Source organism: Rhododendron vialii, chromosome 1a (genome assembly GCF_030253575.1).
Source record: "Rhododendron vialii isolate Sample 1 chromosome 1a, ASM3025357v1".
NCBI classification, from domain to species: Eukaryota; Viridiplantae; Streptophyta; class Magnoliopsida; order Ericales; family Ericaceae; genus Rhododendron; species Rhododendron vialii.
Genome location: NC_080557.1, coordinates 15,929,057 through 15,941,206, shown reverse-complemented (window position 1 = coordinate 15,941,206; position 12,150 = coordinate 15,929,057). Strand labels below are relative to the sequence as shown.

At 38.6% G+C, this 12,150-nt stretch overlaps 2 protein-coding genes and 1 long non-coding RNA gene across 3 annotated transcripts; 2 read left to right on the top strand and 1 right to left on the bottom strand.

Moving 5' to 3' along the window:
* Positions 1 to 425: 425 nt before the first annotated feature.
* On the bottom strand, positions 426 to 3,145 carry LOC131306835 (uncharacterized). The gene is made up of 3 exons (XM_058333266.1): positions 2,820 to 3,145; positions 2,518 to 2,728; positions 426 to 480 (listed from the first exon to the last, which is right to left on the bottom strand). The coding sequence occupies exons 1-2, from the start codon at positions 3,133 to 3,135 to the stop codon at positions 2,595 to 2,597; spliced, it is 450 nt and encodes a 149-aa protein (XP_058189249.1). The 5' UTR covers positions 3,136 to 3,145; the 3' UTR covers positions 426 to 480; positions 2,518 to 2,594.
* Positions 3,146 to 6,302: 3,157 nt separating this feature from the next.
* On the top strand, positions 6,303 to 7,227 carry LOC131306831 (uncharacterized). The gene is made up of 3 exons (XR_009193995.1): positions 6,303 to 6,508; positions 6,609 to 6,671; positions 6,947 to 7,227. It is a non-coding gene; the product is annotated as an uncharacterized LOC131306831 (long non-coding RNA).
* A 2,043-nt stretch (positions 7,228 to 9,270) lies between these two features.
* Positions 9,271 to 11,105, top strand: LOC131306825 (uncharacterized). Its single transcript, XM_058333256.1, has one exon. It carries the CDS (start codon positions 9,435 to 9,437, stop codon positions 10,764 to 10,766), a length of 1,332 nt encoding a protein of 443 aa, XP_058189239.1. The 5' UTR covers positions 9,271 to 9,434; the 3' UTR covers positions 10,767 to 11,105.
* The last annotated feature ends 1,045 nt before the right edge of the window (positions 11,106 to 12,150 follow it).

The following is a 12,150-nucleotide window of genomic DNA, read 5'->3' as shown; positions in this document are numbered from 1 at the left end:
AACAATGCAAGCGAATATACTATGCAACAATTTTGCATTGTTATGATGTGTTCCGTTTCTGTTTCTGTGATAGCATATTTTCTAAATCTGCGATCAATCACAACTATAATTAATCTCCTACGAAGTAGGATTCCTTGAAATTGAAGTTGAAAACTGGAAAACATAAATTTGAAACCTCATAAAGAAATGCCATAGACTAGCTCTTTCTGTAACCACATCATCCTGTTTAGTCTGTTTTTCTACCTGAATGTGCTCAATTCGCTATCACGATCAATTATGCGATGGCCACGAGTCAAGATTTCCTTCCTCATCATGTCAAGAGATGGTACAACAAAGTCTTGTATCTCCTTAACCAAGGACGTTAAAGTAGAGAAATGTGTAGCTACTTTATCAGAATTTTCTGTGTCCATGGCAGAATCAAGTAGGCATAAGGCTTCCACAGCTCCTCCTAGGGTCCAGTTGACATATACCTTCAAATATCTGTAAGGAAAAAAAATAGCATTTTAGATTGGACGACCATAAAATAGATGACAATACGGATAGAATATTCATAGGATGGCAGGTCTCCTCTTCCTGAAAATATAAATAAAATAATTAAATTACTCTTTCAGTTCAATGACATGAAAATAGTAACAATATCATGGAGAACAGGTCAACCCTGGATAAGTCAAATATTAGCATTGGATGTTGTAGCAATCAAGCAATAAAATAGATCAAAGATGTCTCTTAGCTGCAAAACTATCCTGAGATAATAAGATTCTACAAATCGTATACATATGAATATACACATTAAAAATGCAAACAAGTTCAAAAGCAAAACAAAAATAGGTTGAAGAACTGTATAATTTGAGATAGTTGAAAATTCAGGACATAACATTCACAAGTACTAGAATTCCTTGAATGAAGAAGATGGATTTCTTTTTTGAAAAAACAAACAATAAATAGCAGTGGAATTTCAGTACCAAATAAATGGTAAAACATATCAAAAAAATTTTGAGACCTCACTTGGAATAACCTTTTATGGTATCATGCAAGTTTGTTGACATTAGAGGTACCTTCTTAGGTCAAATCTTATAAGAGTTCAAGATCCATGCGTCCCATTAAAAAAGGTAGGGAAATTTTTTAAAAAAATAAGACACAAGATTTTGGACTCGGTGTATTTGAATAAAAGTTGAGGGGTAACTTGGCCGTTGAGCACATATAAGCACAGCGAGACAAAGTTACAAACCTACGAGAAAATCAATCAGAACATTCTTATGTTACGTCGAACATTTTTTCCACTGTGTTAAATCATACAAACTTCATATTCAAGAGTAGTAGACAGAATAACTAGAATCCCAATTACAAAATAGTTCAGTATTGGGTTCATTTTCTATGAACTGCAGCCATCGGCCCACTGATATTTTTTTGGCACCACACATTTTCCTTCATATACATAACATATAGAGTTTTTATTTACAAACAGAAGCAAAGGAAGATAAATCTTAGTAGCAGTAGAATTTGGAGTTCAGGGTCGCGTCGGTCGGCAATGTCAAGGGCGTGATTCGTACCCGGCCTATACCATAGGGGGGCTAAAGTGGATTTTATACCCGAAATTGTTTCAATGCGCACACTTCTTAGAATTCATTCCCCAAGTCAAGATAGGTATCACCAATTGCTTACAAAGTGCAATAGCTATATATTCTTATTCAGCAATGTTGACAAAAGTTGTAGGATATCAGGAGCAAATTGCATAAAGTTCAGAAGAATTCTACTGAATATTATTAGATGGAAAAATATTTTAATTAAACTGAAAATAGCAAGCAATAGAAGGATGATGCCGACAAGACTCAGAATTAACTAGGTCTAGAGATGAAAAGAAGCAAAATAAGTACACACAAAAAGAAGGATAAAGAAAGAAAGAATGTCTTTTATGACTTGCAGTAAATGAAAGACGAATAGTGGCAATATTTTAGTCATACTAAAATTCAAAATCTCCACCTGCATGAATGAAGTCCTTAGACGACTGCGTGGATGAGTGAAAGACTACAATCACCTCTCATCTAATTGAAAATACAGGTCATTGTACCAAAAGGTGTAATGGTAGAAAAAGATGTGTAAGTCTTATCTTTGTATGTAATGTGAGGTATGACTGAATGGAATACATAGTAGAAATAATTTTTTTCCAATGTCTCCTATCATTTTTAGATGCAACCTTTGTAAACTTAAGGTAGATGAAAACCATGATGTAGTTGACATCCGTGAGTGAACTTAGTACAAATTAGTAATGTATGATATTTGGTGTTTTGTAACATGACGTATTCTCTATCCTTTCTAGCTGCAACTCTTTCCAAACTTAGATAGATAAAAACCATGACGTATTTGACATCTGTGAGTGTGACCTTAGAACCCAATACAAATAATGTTTGGCATTGGTTTTTCTAATAGACAATCATTAATAGGTTGGAACATCAGACCAATATCTACTATATGTCAAATATAGGAATTAGTCGACATAGAAATACAAAGTGCACTGACTCCTGGATCTGAATGATCCGGAATATGCAAGATGAACGTCATTGACCTGTCTTCGCTGAATACATCAGCCAGCTTCTTCAAGCAAATTGCAGGGTTGTTGAAATGGCAAAGACTATCTCTTCTCTATTCCACAAGCCAACTTTGTACACAAAGTCCTTCTGGGCCTTCTCGCACTTCAAAGATGCGCAAATGATGCCATTAACTAAGATCACTGCATCGTAATACCGTAAAAAGGTTAAACTGTCAAATAAACAACATAAACATAACAATTCATATAATCAAACTATAAGCAATGAACTTACCCATCCGATGCTCACATCCATGAACTTCAAAAGACTGGCTTTCTATATTTAAACCAACTCCTAAAAAGTCTATGAAAGCCAAGAAGTTATCCACTCTCCAAATGACAAACTCGCCAGACAAATCAAGTCGATAAACGTTGTTCAACTCTTCTCGGTCCTTTGAAATGGTCTCTTTTAACGTAAGAACTTTTATGATAAATTTGATGGATCCATTGTCAACATATCCTAGAGATGAGTCCAAAAGAACTTTGAAACTGATAAACTCATCTGAGCCGAACTTTCTTATAGGATTTGCATAGTTCCGCATCATTGACATACGAAGGTCGTTCGTTCATATTCACGATGTACAATGCAACAACACTGAAATGAATCTGGTCGCATGAAGGCTCCTCTGGCTTGAGAAAAACCCCGATGTGGGTTTCATTAACTATCTCTAGACATCAAAAAAAAGTTAGCTAACATGAATTCAAATAAGATATACAATTAAAATTAATTTGCACCACTATGTGGAAATCCCGTTGTACGGTCTGAAAAGTTCTACTCTTGACATAGAGGATCTCGCTCTTCTCCGCCATCTCCCTCAAACTTTGGAAATCATGAATCTCCCATAAATATACAGTGTCATATCCATCATCCTCATTCGACCTTGTATGTGATAATGAAGTTCGAGTTTTATGGTAGTAATATCCACTATTCTCATTTAAGAGATTGATTTCAACTGTCAGGCAATTCTCATTCTCTAAAAGCAATTTCGTTTTTGTGAAATTTGATACACAGCCAGATCTTTTCTTTGCCAACTCAGCACTCCTTTGTGTTTCAGCAAGAATTATCTACATTTAAATAATCAAAAAGTAATCTTAACCCCAGTAATGCAGGGGCAAAAACAAAAATAGGTTCTAAATCTACAATCAATCACAACCATAATTAACTAATCTCCTATGAAGTAGGATTCTTTGAAATTAGAATTGTTATCAATACGAAATTTATCAGCGGTGGTTGAATTCATCTGTGGTGATGAAGAAGGCAGTCGACCAGGTGGAACTCGCGCTCCCATTTAGTGCTTTGAATCACTCCTAGCTCTCTGATGTTGACAAATAATGATTTCTTACACCACTTTAGATTTTTTTCTCTTAATTTCTTACACACACACGAAAATTTTTGCACACACCCCAATGGCTAAGACCCCATGGATGTTTATAGCCCTTAATGGTGCATTCTACACTCTTTTTCCAGAAGAGGGAAAATTCTAAAACCACAAATCATTTACACGCACAAATGCACAAACACTCACATAAATGTGTGGGCTCCATGATATTTATAGCCCTCAATGGTGCATTCTACACTCTTCTTCTATTAAGAAGAGGGAAAATTCTAGAACCACAAATTATTTACACGAACAAATTCACAAACACTCACACAAGTGTGTGAGACACAAATGCACAAATACTCACATAAGTGTGTGGGAACCCACTTATGTTAATGATTGTGTTAATACTGTCATGCATATTGGGGGGAAGAATGAAGGTCATCACATTAATAATTAATATATTTTTGTTGCGCAACCACAGAAAGTAGATATCAAAGCTTTCTTTTTTAGGATCTCAAAGGTGCTGCACAAATATATTCATCAGGCCCACTACTTACCTAAGAGGGCTTTGTCTTCGTTTATGCAGCATTGAGCTACAGAAGAACACCATTTTTTGGATAAAGCTGGCGCATATTCATATTATCCTTAGTAGCTTTATTTTTGTCTTTCTCGAAAAAAAAATTCTCTCTCAAATTTTCAATTCTTCAATCTTATGTTACCCTATTTTTTTAGGTATTGAAAGTCATCTTCACTATAATTTTAACAAAAAAAAGTTAATAATAGCAAGCAATTAGTAACATGCAATTCATACATAAAATGGTACGTTGGCGAACTTCCACGCTAGCTCAGGTGGAATGTTCACTACTCTTTTCAGTGGTGACTAAGGTTCGAGTCCCACAGGGAGCAAGTTTGGAGTTCAGGGCTATGGTTAGCCTCTTAACCTCCCGTTGACTACTAACGTCCCACTAATGTATATCGCTTGGCCCAAAAAAAAAAATGGCACGTTGGCCAAAAGCATATATCCCATTGAGGTTGCGTTCTTTAACACTTAACTTAAACTTAACTTATTTTTTCTCCCCTTTTTAAATTTAAACGAAAATAAGTTAATTTCATCCATTCTTCTAAACTTAAACATAATTGCTTAACACACACACAATTACAATATAAGTTAAGTTAGAAGAATGGATTGAATTAATAAAAATAAGTTAAGTATAAAAGGGCATAATTAACCTGAGTTATATTCCGAGACGGTTATCATTTGTACACCTCGCTTTCTCATAAACACATTCCAAAAATTGTTATTTAATACTTAAAATCATTCACAACAAATCAATACACTTGTAATAAAAGAACCTAGCATGGTAAGCCAAGGCATGGTGTGAAATTACATGATTGCCCTCCAAACTTTTTCTTTTTGTTTTGCCCTTGCAAGTGTTGGTGTTTGGATAGTTTTGGTATTTGACGTTATCAATCAATACACTTGTAATAAAGGAATGTAGGATGGCAAGCCAAGCCACTTGGTGAAAGGACCGATTTGCCCTTGTTTGTTAAGAAAGTGGTTACACCAAGCATAGCCATAATGTGATTTGACATAAATGCCCTCCTTTATTTATGATGAAAGAGGTATTTTTGTAGTTGGTATTTTGTTGGAGGGCAAAAGAGGAATTGTGTTTGGCATAGCCACATCATAAAAAAGATAATTTGCCCTTGTAGTTTTTAAAGGGATCATATTGGAAAATTGAGGGTATTTTGGACTATGTTTAGGAAAATTGAGTGACTATCCTTATTTTGTATTTTCTCCCCTTAATTTATAGCTTACTTTTGACTTTTGAAGTACTTTTTTCACTTTTTTTCCTTAATTTATGGCTTACTTTTGACTTTTGAAGTACTTTCTTCACTTTTTTCCCCCTTAATTTATGACAAATGTTGCTTTGTCAAGAAGAAAATGAGGTACATTGTAAAAAGATGAATTTGCCCTTTTAATTTGGCAAGGCTGAATTTAAGAGGTTGAGGTATTTTATGTAGCTTGGTATTGGGTTTAAGGGCAAAAGGGAGAAGAGTGGCAAGCATAGCCATTTCATGAATATACGAAATTACCTTTGTAGTTTGGCAATAGTAGATTTAATAGGTGAGGTATTTTAGGTATTTTTGTTTTCCTTTGCTTAGTCAAGAAGAAAATGCTTTTTGGGGGTATTTTAGGTATTTTAAGTTCTCCTTTTCTTAGCCAAGAAGAAAAGACTTTTCGGGGGAATTTTAGGTATTTTAAGTCCTTCTTTTCTTAGTCAAGAAGAAAAGGCTTTTCCATAATTTAAGGGTTTTAAATCTATATAAACCCCCCCCCCCTCTCTCTCTCTCTCTCTCTCTCTCTCTCTCTCTCTCTCTCTCTGCTGCAGATTCGTCTCCATCGTTGTTTAGAAGGTCCTGGTCTCTTTCTTAGTTCATATGTTGTTTAATTTAGTATTGCATAAATTTGTTAGCATGAAATTGCCATATCCATATTTTTAAATGTTTACATGCGGTTGAAGCTGCAAGAGAATTGGAAGCTATTACAACCATAAAAGCAATCAACACTAGCTGGTTGCATTCAACCATTAACCAATGTGTACTGCACCAAAAGCCCATTCCTCTAATTACACTAAAATTTTCTCAGTTATTCAATTTTATGATGCACTTCATATCCTTATGGTTCTCTAATTTTGCAGAACTTAGAGTCTGATGTCACAGTCAACACTATTCCAAACGTGAAGAGCATGAAGTCCATGTTGGTACGTATCTTAGTCCCTCTTTTCGGAAATTAGGAAACTACAGAAGCATAATGCTTAATCCATACATGCGGTTTATTGGTTAACAACCAAGGACCTTTAAGTACTTTTGTTACATGTTTTTGCTTTATTGGTAATGAAGATAATATATCTTTCATAACCTATATAATAATTAAACATTTGAACATTTTGTTGTCCAAATTCCTCATATTCCAACATTGCTTAGTGAATAAATAATATTTCAACATTCACTAATCAAATTTGCCTATTTTGTGCAGGTATCTCCAACTCGTTTGGCTTTCGTGGGCATAATGTGGTGGTTGTTTTCACTCCATTCAAGTCCTAGATGAAGGTTAATCGAAGTAGCCTCTCTCTTCACCTTTTTCCTTTTGGAAAGATCTGATTTTGGTATCATTTTAATTGCCCAAAGCATAACTACAAAATATTCGAGTATATCACGGTTTCGTCATTTTATGATATTTGAGTGATGGCTGTTGAAGTTGAACCGCAAACCGTACTCGAAAAGTATACAGTTGGTGGTATGAACAAAAATAACAAATGTATATTAACTTTCCGACTATCAATTAAATCAATGAACACGCAGAAACGTGCGAAGCACGAGCACTACACTAGTATAATAAAAGATAACTTGGCAGGTAATTAACAAACATATTTTACCGTAACTAATAAACAATGAAACACTATTAATATAGAACACTGCTAACAACACAGATAATCAAAAAACTTGTACAAAACACTCTTTTTCTCTCTAAACTTATCCTCGTCTAGGGCGTCTCTTCGGCACCGCCACCGCCTGGGGGGGGAGGCGCCTCCCTCCCTCCTCCCCCCGGGCTCTTTTTCCTCCTCTCTCTCCTGATCGAATCCCCTCTTGTTTTTTCCTCTTGTGGGGGTGGGGGGGGGGGGGGGGGGGCCACGTTGTGGGTTGATCCGGTCGGTTTTGGGAGGAGGTGTTGGGCGGTGTTGCAGCGGAGGTGGTGGTGTAGATTATGTCTTCTAATCTTTGTTTTTGCAGGTTTTTTCAGGGATCGATTGGCATCTTGATGGTGATTAGATCTGTTTTTCTTTTTCTTTCTTATCCCCAAAATCGATCGGCGAAATAATCTGTTGGACGGCGGCATTGTTTGTGGGTGGAGCAGGCTGGTGTAAGGGATCTGGACGCCCTGCCATCTCGAGGTTGCTTTTTTTGGGCGTCTGTCCGGCGACTATCATCCGGGATGGACGCGCTACGTGGGGTCTGCGTTGGTTTGCTGATGTTATGGTTCTCGACGAATAGGGTACTCAGATCGTCTTTCGAGCTGTATATCGGCCGGCGGTCAAGCTTATGGGTGCCCGGACGGCGACGAGGGTGGCGTTGGTAAGTCAATCTCGGTTACTCTGTCTCTCTTCCTTCCTTCCTTTGTTTTCTGCCGCCTTTTGCTTGAGGGCTGTTCGTTTTCTACTCCTAGCCATATATTTCTTGCCGCCTACATCTCTCGGCCTTTTTCAACAGTCGACTTGCCGGTCGGTCTTTATTTCCTCTTGGGGTACCGATTTTCTACTTAACGGTGAGGTAGTCGTCTGTTCTGGGTTTGACCGGTGCGGCTTCCCGCCGAGCTCCGCTGCTGGGCGGCTTGGTAATCGCCTAACGGTTTGGTTGAAGCCCCACATCAGATCTGGATTGTTTCGGCGTATCGGACATTCCTCCGGCGGTGGCCAGTGGCGGCGTGGGGTGTTTCTTCTGGAGGTATTGTCTGGTGTGGTGGTGGTGGTAATCTGATTATTGATGGCGGCGGTGGCAAATTGGGTGGCCGTGGGTGGAAGATGGTTCGGTCATTAGGTTTTTGGTTTTGGGCTTCTTGGTGGTGGGCCAGTTGTTTGGGCCTTTTTTGTGCTTAACTTGTAATATTCTGGGTGTGTAGACCTTTAGGTGTGATCTTTAATGTTGTATTTGGGTTTTTAGGCCCCTGATGATTTGGGTTTTGCCCGTTAGGTGTATTTTCAACTTTTGGTTGGATCAATCCTTCCCTTTCCCCCTTAATAAAATTTATTTTGCCGATCAAAAAAAAAAACAACACAGATAATCGCGCACAGATTGTACACAAATTTTGTTGTGGGGTCTATTATGGGTCTCACACAAATGATTCGAGCCGTTCATTAAATGTAAAACATTTTTACAAAGGTCTCCAAAAAAATCAACTCAATCCGATATCTATAGGTGCTCGATCTAATTATCTAATTTTTCATAATCTGTTCACTATTTCTCTGTGTAGACAGACTTACTAATCAATATATCTATCATAGTTCCCGCAACAAACACAACAATGCTACTCACACAACGATCCAAACACAATAACTTACACAACTTCTCACATACATGTGGGGCCTACACATAATAGTGTGTGTGAAGCCTATACGTATGTGAGAGGTTGTGTTTGATGTTGTGTGAGTATCATTTTTACAACAAATATCTGCAATCACGTGGGGTAAAGGATGTAGAAAATATTCATTTCTTCCAAGTTCCCAGATAAGATGCTTTTCCTCAATTTTTTCGAAGGTCTCCTTCGTTAAAAAAAAATTAGCAAATTAGGGACCAATGTGTTACAATATTTAGTTAATATAGGTAAAGTGATACCAGGGAATAGTTGAAGAGGCCAAAAAACCCTAATTTTCTGTTTTCCCGATTTTGAGAGCCAAAACCCTAGATTGATTTGATCCGTTTCCCCTGCTCTCTCTTCGTGCCTCTCTCTCTCTCTCTCTCTCCCTCTCATGGCGGCGCCGGAGATCACCGTTCCTTCACCGCCCACCTCCATCACGTCCCGAGTCAGCCCAGAAACAGTCCAGAGGGCCGCAGCCGCCCTCCTCAAGTGGAGACTCTCCAAATCCAAGACCCAAAAGCCTCAGCTCCTAGACCCAGCCGACGAAGAATTCATCTACCTAATCCTAACCCTAAAAAAAATCCCCACGAAGCCCCGCACCAACGCCCACCGCATCCCCCTCCCCCACCCCCTCTTCTCCCCCGACACCTCCTCCTCACTCTGCCTCATCGTCGACGACCGGCCCAACTCCAAGCTGACCTCGGAAGCCGCCAAGAAAAAACTCACTGAGGAAGGCATACCGGTCGATAAGGTCATTAGGTTGTCGAAGTTGAAATCCGATTACAAACCCTATGAGGCGAAAAGAAAGCTGTGCAATTCGTATGACTTGTTTTTCGCTGATAAGCGCGTGATTCCGTTGCTCCCTAGGCTGTTGGGGAAGCAGTTTTTCAAGAAGAAGAAGATTCCGTTGCCGGTGGACTTGACTCATAACAACTGGAAGGAGCAGATTGAGAGGGCGTGTAGCTCGGGGCTGTTTTACTTGAGGACGGGGAGTTGTTGTGTGGTTAGGGTTGGGAAGGTGGCCATGGGGGCGGGAGAGATCACGGAGAATGTGGTGGCGGCGATTGAGGGGGTGGTGGAGGTTGTGCCGAAGAAGTGGGGCGGTGTGAGGTCGTTTCATTTGAAGTTGGCGGAGTCGTTGGCATTGCCAGTATATCAGGCGATTCCGGATACCAAGTTGAAGATTGAAGGGGTGAAGGGATTGGTTGAAGAGGGGAAAGGGGAGGTTGTTAAGGGGGTTGAGAAATTGGGTAGGGAAGATGGCGGGGCGAAGAAGACGGTGACAAAGAAGAAGGGGAGGATTCATGAAGTGAGGTATATGGATGAGGAATTGGGTGTTGAAGATGAAGATGAAGATGAGTTTTTGGATGATGTGGAAGGTGTTGAGGGGGAGATGAGTGAGGATGATGATGCGGGTGGTTCTGATTTTGGGGGTAAGAAGAGGAAGAAGAAGATGGAAGATTTAGTGATTGGAGAGAAAAGATTGAAGAAGTCTGCTTCTAAGGAGAAGAGTGAGTATGATGATGTAGGTGGTTCGGATTTTGGGGGTGTGAAGAGGAAGAAGGGAGATTCAGTGATTGGAGAGAAAAGGTTGAAGAAATCTGCTTCTAAGGCAGATAAGGGAGGAGAATCTGGTGAGAAGGAAGAAAAGAAGAAGGGTAGAGTTGGGAAGTTAAAGGATGGGCCAAGCAAGGTCAAGTACAAGAAAGATAAGAAAAACTAGTGACCGGGTGATTCATTTCGCATGCTCTCTGTCACTGGAAGCCGATTTTAGTGAGATTGTGTTTGAATTTTGGTAGTTTAATCTATTTTCCAGTTTGGTTCATTGTTAGTAGTAACTTGCGAGAGTTCACATTTGCTGATCAAGTTGTTTTGGTATCATGATTTGGGATGAACCTGTGGAACTTAGTTCCTTCATCTTGAGTTTGTGCTTTTCTGTATTCTTCAATTTAGTGTTCAACTTAATGCTTCAGCTAAGCCCGTGGAGGGATAATTCAATTTCCCCAAATATTGTTTGAAATTTTGACGTATCAATATCCACTTTTGCTTATTGGGTGTAAAATTTCTGTTACCTACCAATCAATTACTATCTGAGTCAGCATGAGCAGTTAGTTGCCTTTATGCAAAGTCATCGTTGGAATACTTCATAATCTACAGGCTGAACTGTTATTGCTGGGATTGGTCTATTCATGAAACATACTGTTAAGAGGGAGGAAAGAGAGTTTGTTTGAGGATCCATTCCTTCATTTATTTGCAAGTTATCACAGTGGTGTGATAGAATGCATAGCATTATGAATTTTAATTTCATGTGCTGTCTCTGTGGTTTTTCATTTGGAGAATTTACTTGAGTCTTTCAAGTTCAGGGAAATATGGTTTAACAGTCTTGCATGTTACAAATAGAGTCATCATATTTTTTTCCACGATGTGGATTATTTGCATTTTGCTTTTGCAATCCCGTTATACTTCTACCGTTGGTTGAGTGACTGGTTTTGTTGTTTGTGTCGGATATCTATCCCTTTGGGGTGTTCTTGTTCAGTTTTGAGACACTTCACTTGGTTTTGGTTGGACACCGATGTTCACATTTATTGGATGTTTTTATTGTCACTGTTAGATGGACAATTCCTTCTTGATGGTTTTCGCTGCTGCTTTCATGGCCTTGTTTTGTGTGATATATAAAAGCATCAGTGACGATATTCGTTGTTGAGAGATTGTTTCCTTGTTTGATTTGGTAGCTTGTTTTTTGCTGTCCGCTACGGTGATTGTACCGCAAAATGGTAGTAGCAACTGGCGGTCAAGTCTCAATTCATCTGATAATTTTCACAACTGTCACTGGTATAAGTGCCTAGACAGTGGTATTTTTGGCAAGATTCATACTAAAGCAAACCAGCAGAACATATTCCATTTGGATAGACATAACAGCTGCAAAGAATTTTTCAGCTAGGGAATGGAGTATGTTAAGTTGGGATGGTGTTAATGTTCCTTTACTAGTTCAATAATTTTGTTTCATTTGTCTTCTCAAGTTGTAGCATAGGGTTTAGAAAGTGTCCAGTTTGCTACTGGGGTTATTATTTGAGGTTACATATAGTGAGCAACTATTAATTAAGTTG

Bases quoted from the DNA above. Each gene is read 5' to 3' on its own strand.
- LOC131306835 (XM_058333266.1), bottom strand. From the start codon at position 3,135: ATGTCAATGATGCGGAACTATGCAAATCCTATAAGAAAGTTCGGCTCA. The intron at 2,729-2,819 runs GTAAGTTCATTG...ATTACGATGCAG, and splicing joins TGGATGTGAGCATCGGATGG to TGATCTTAGTTAATGGCATC.
- LOC131306825 (XM_058333256.1), top strand. From the start codon at position 9,435: ATGGCGGCGCCGGAGATCACCGTTCCTTCACCGCCCACCTCCATCACG.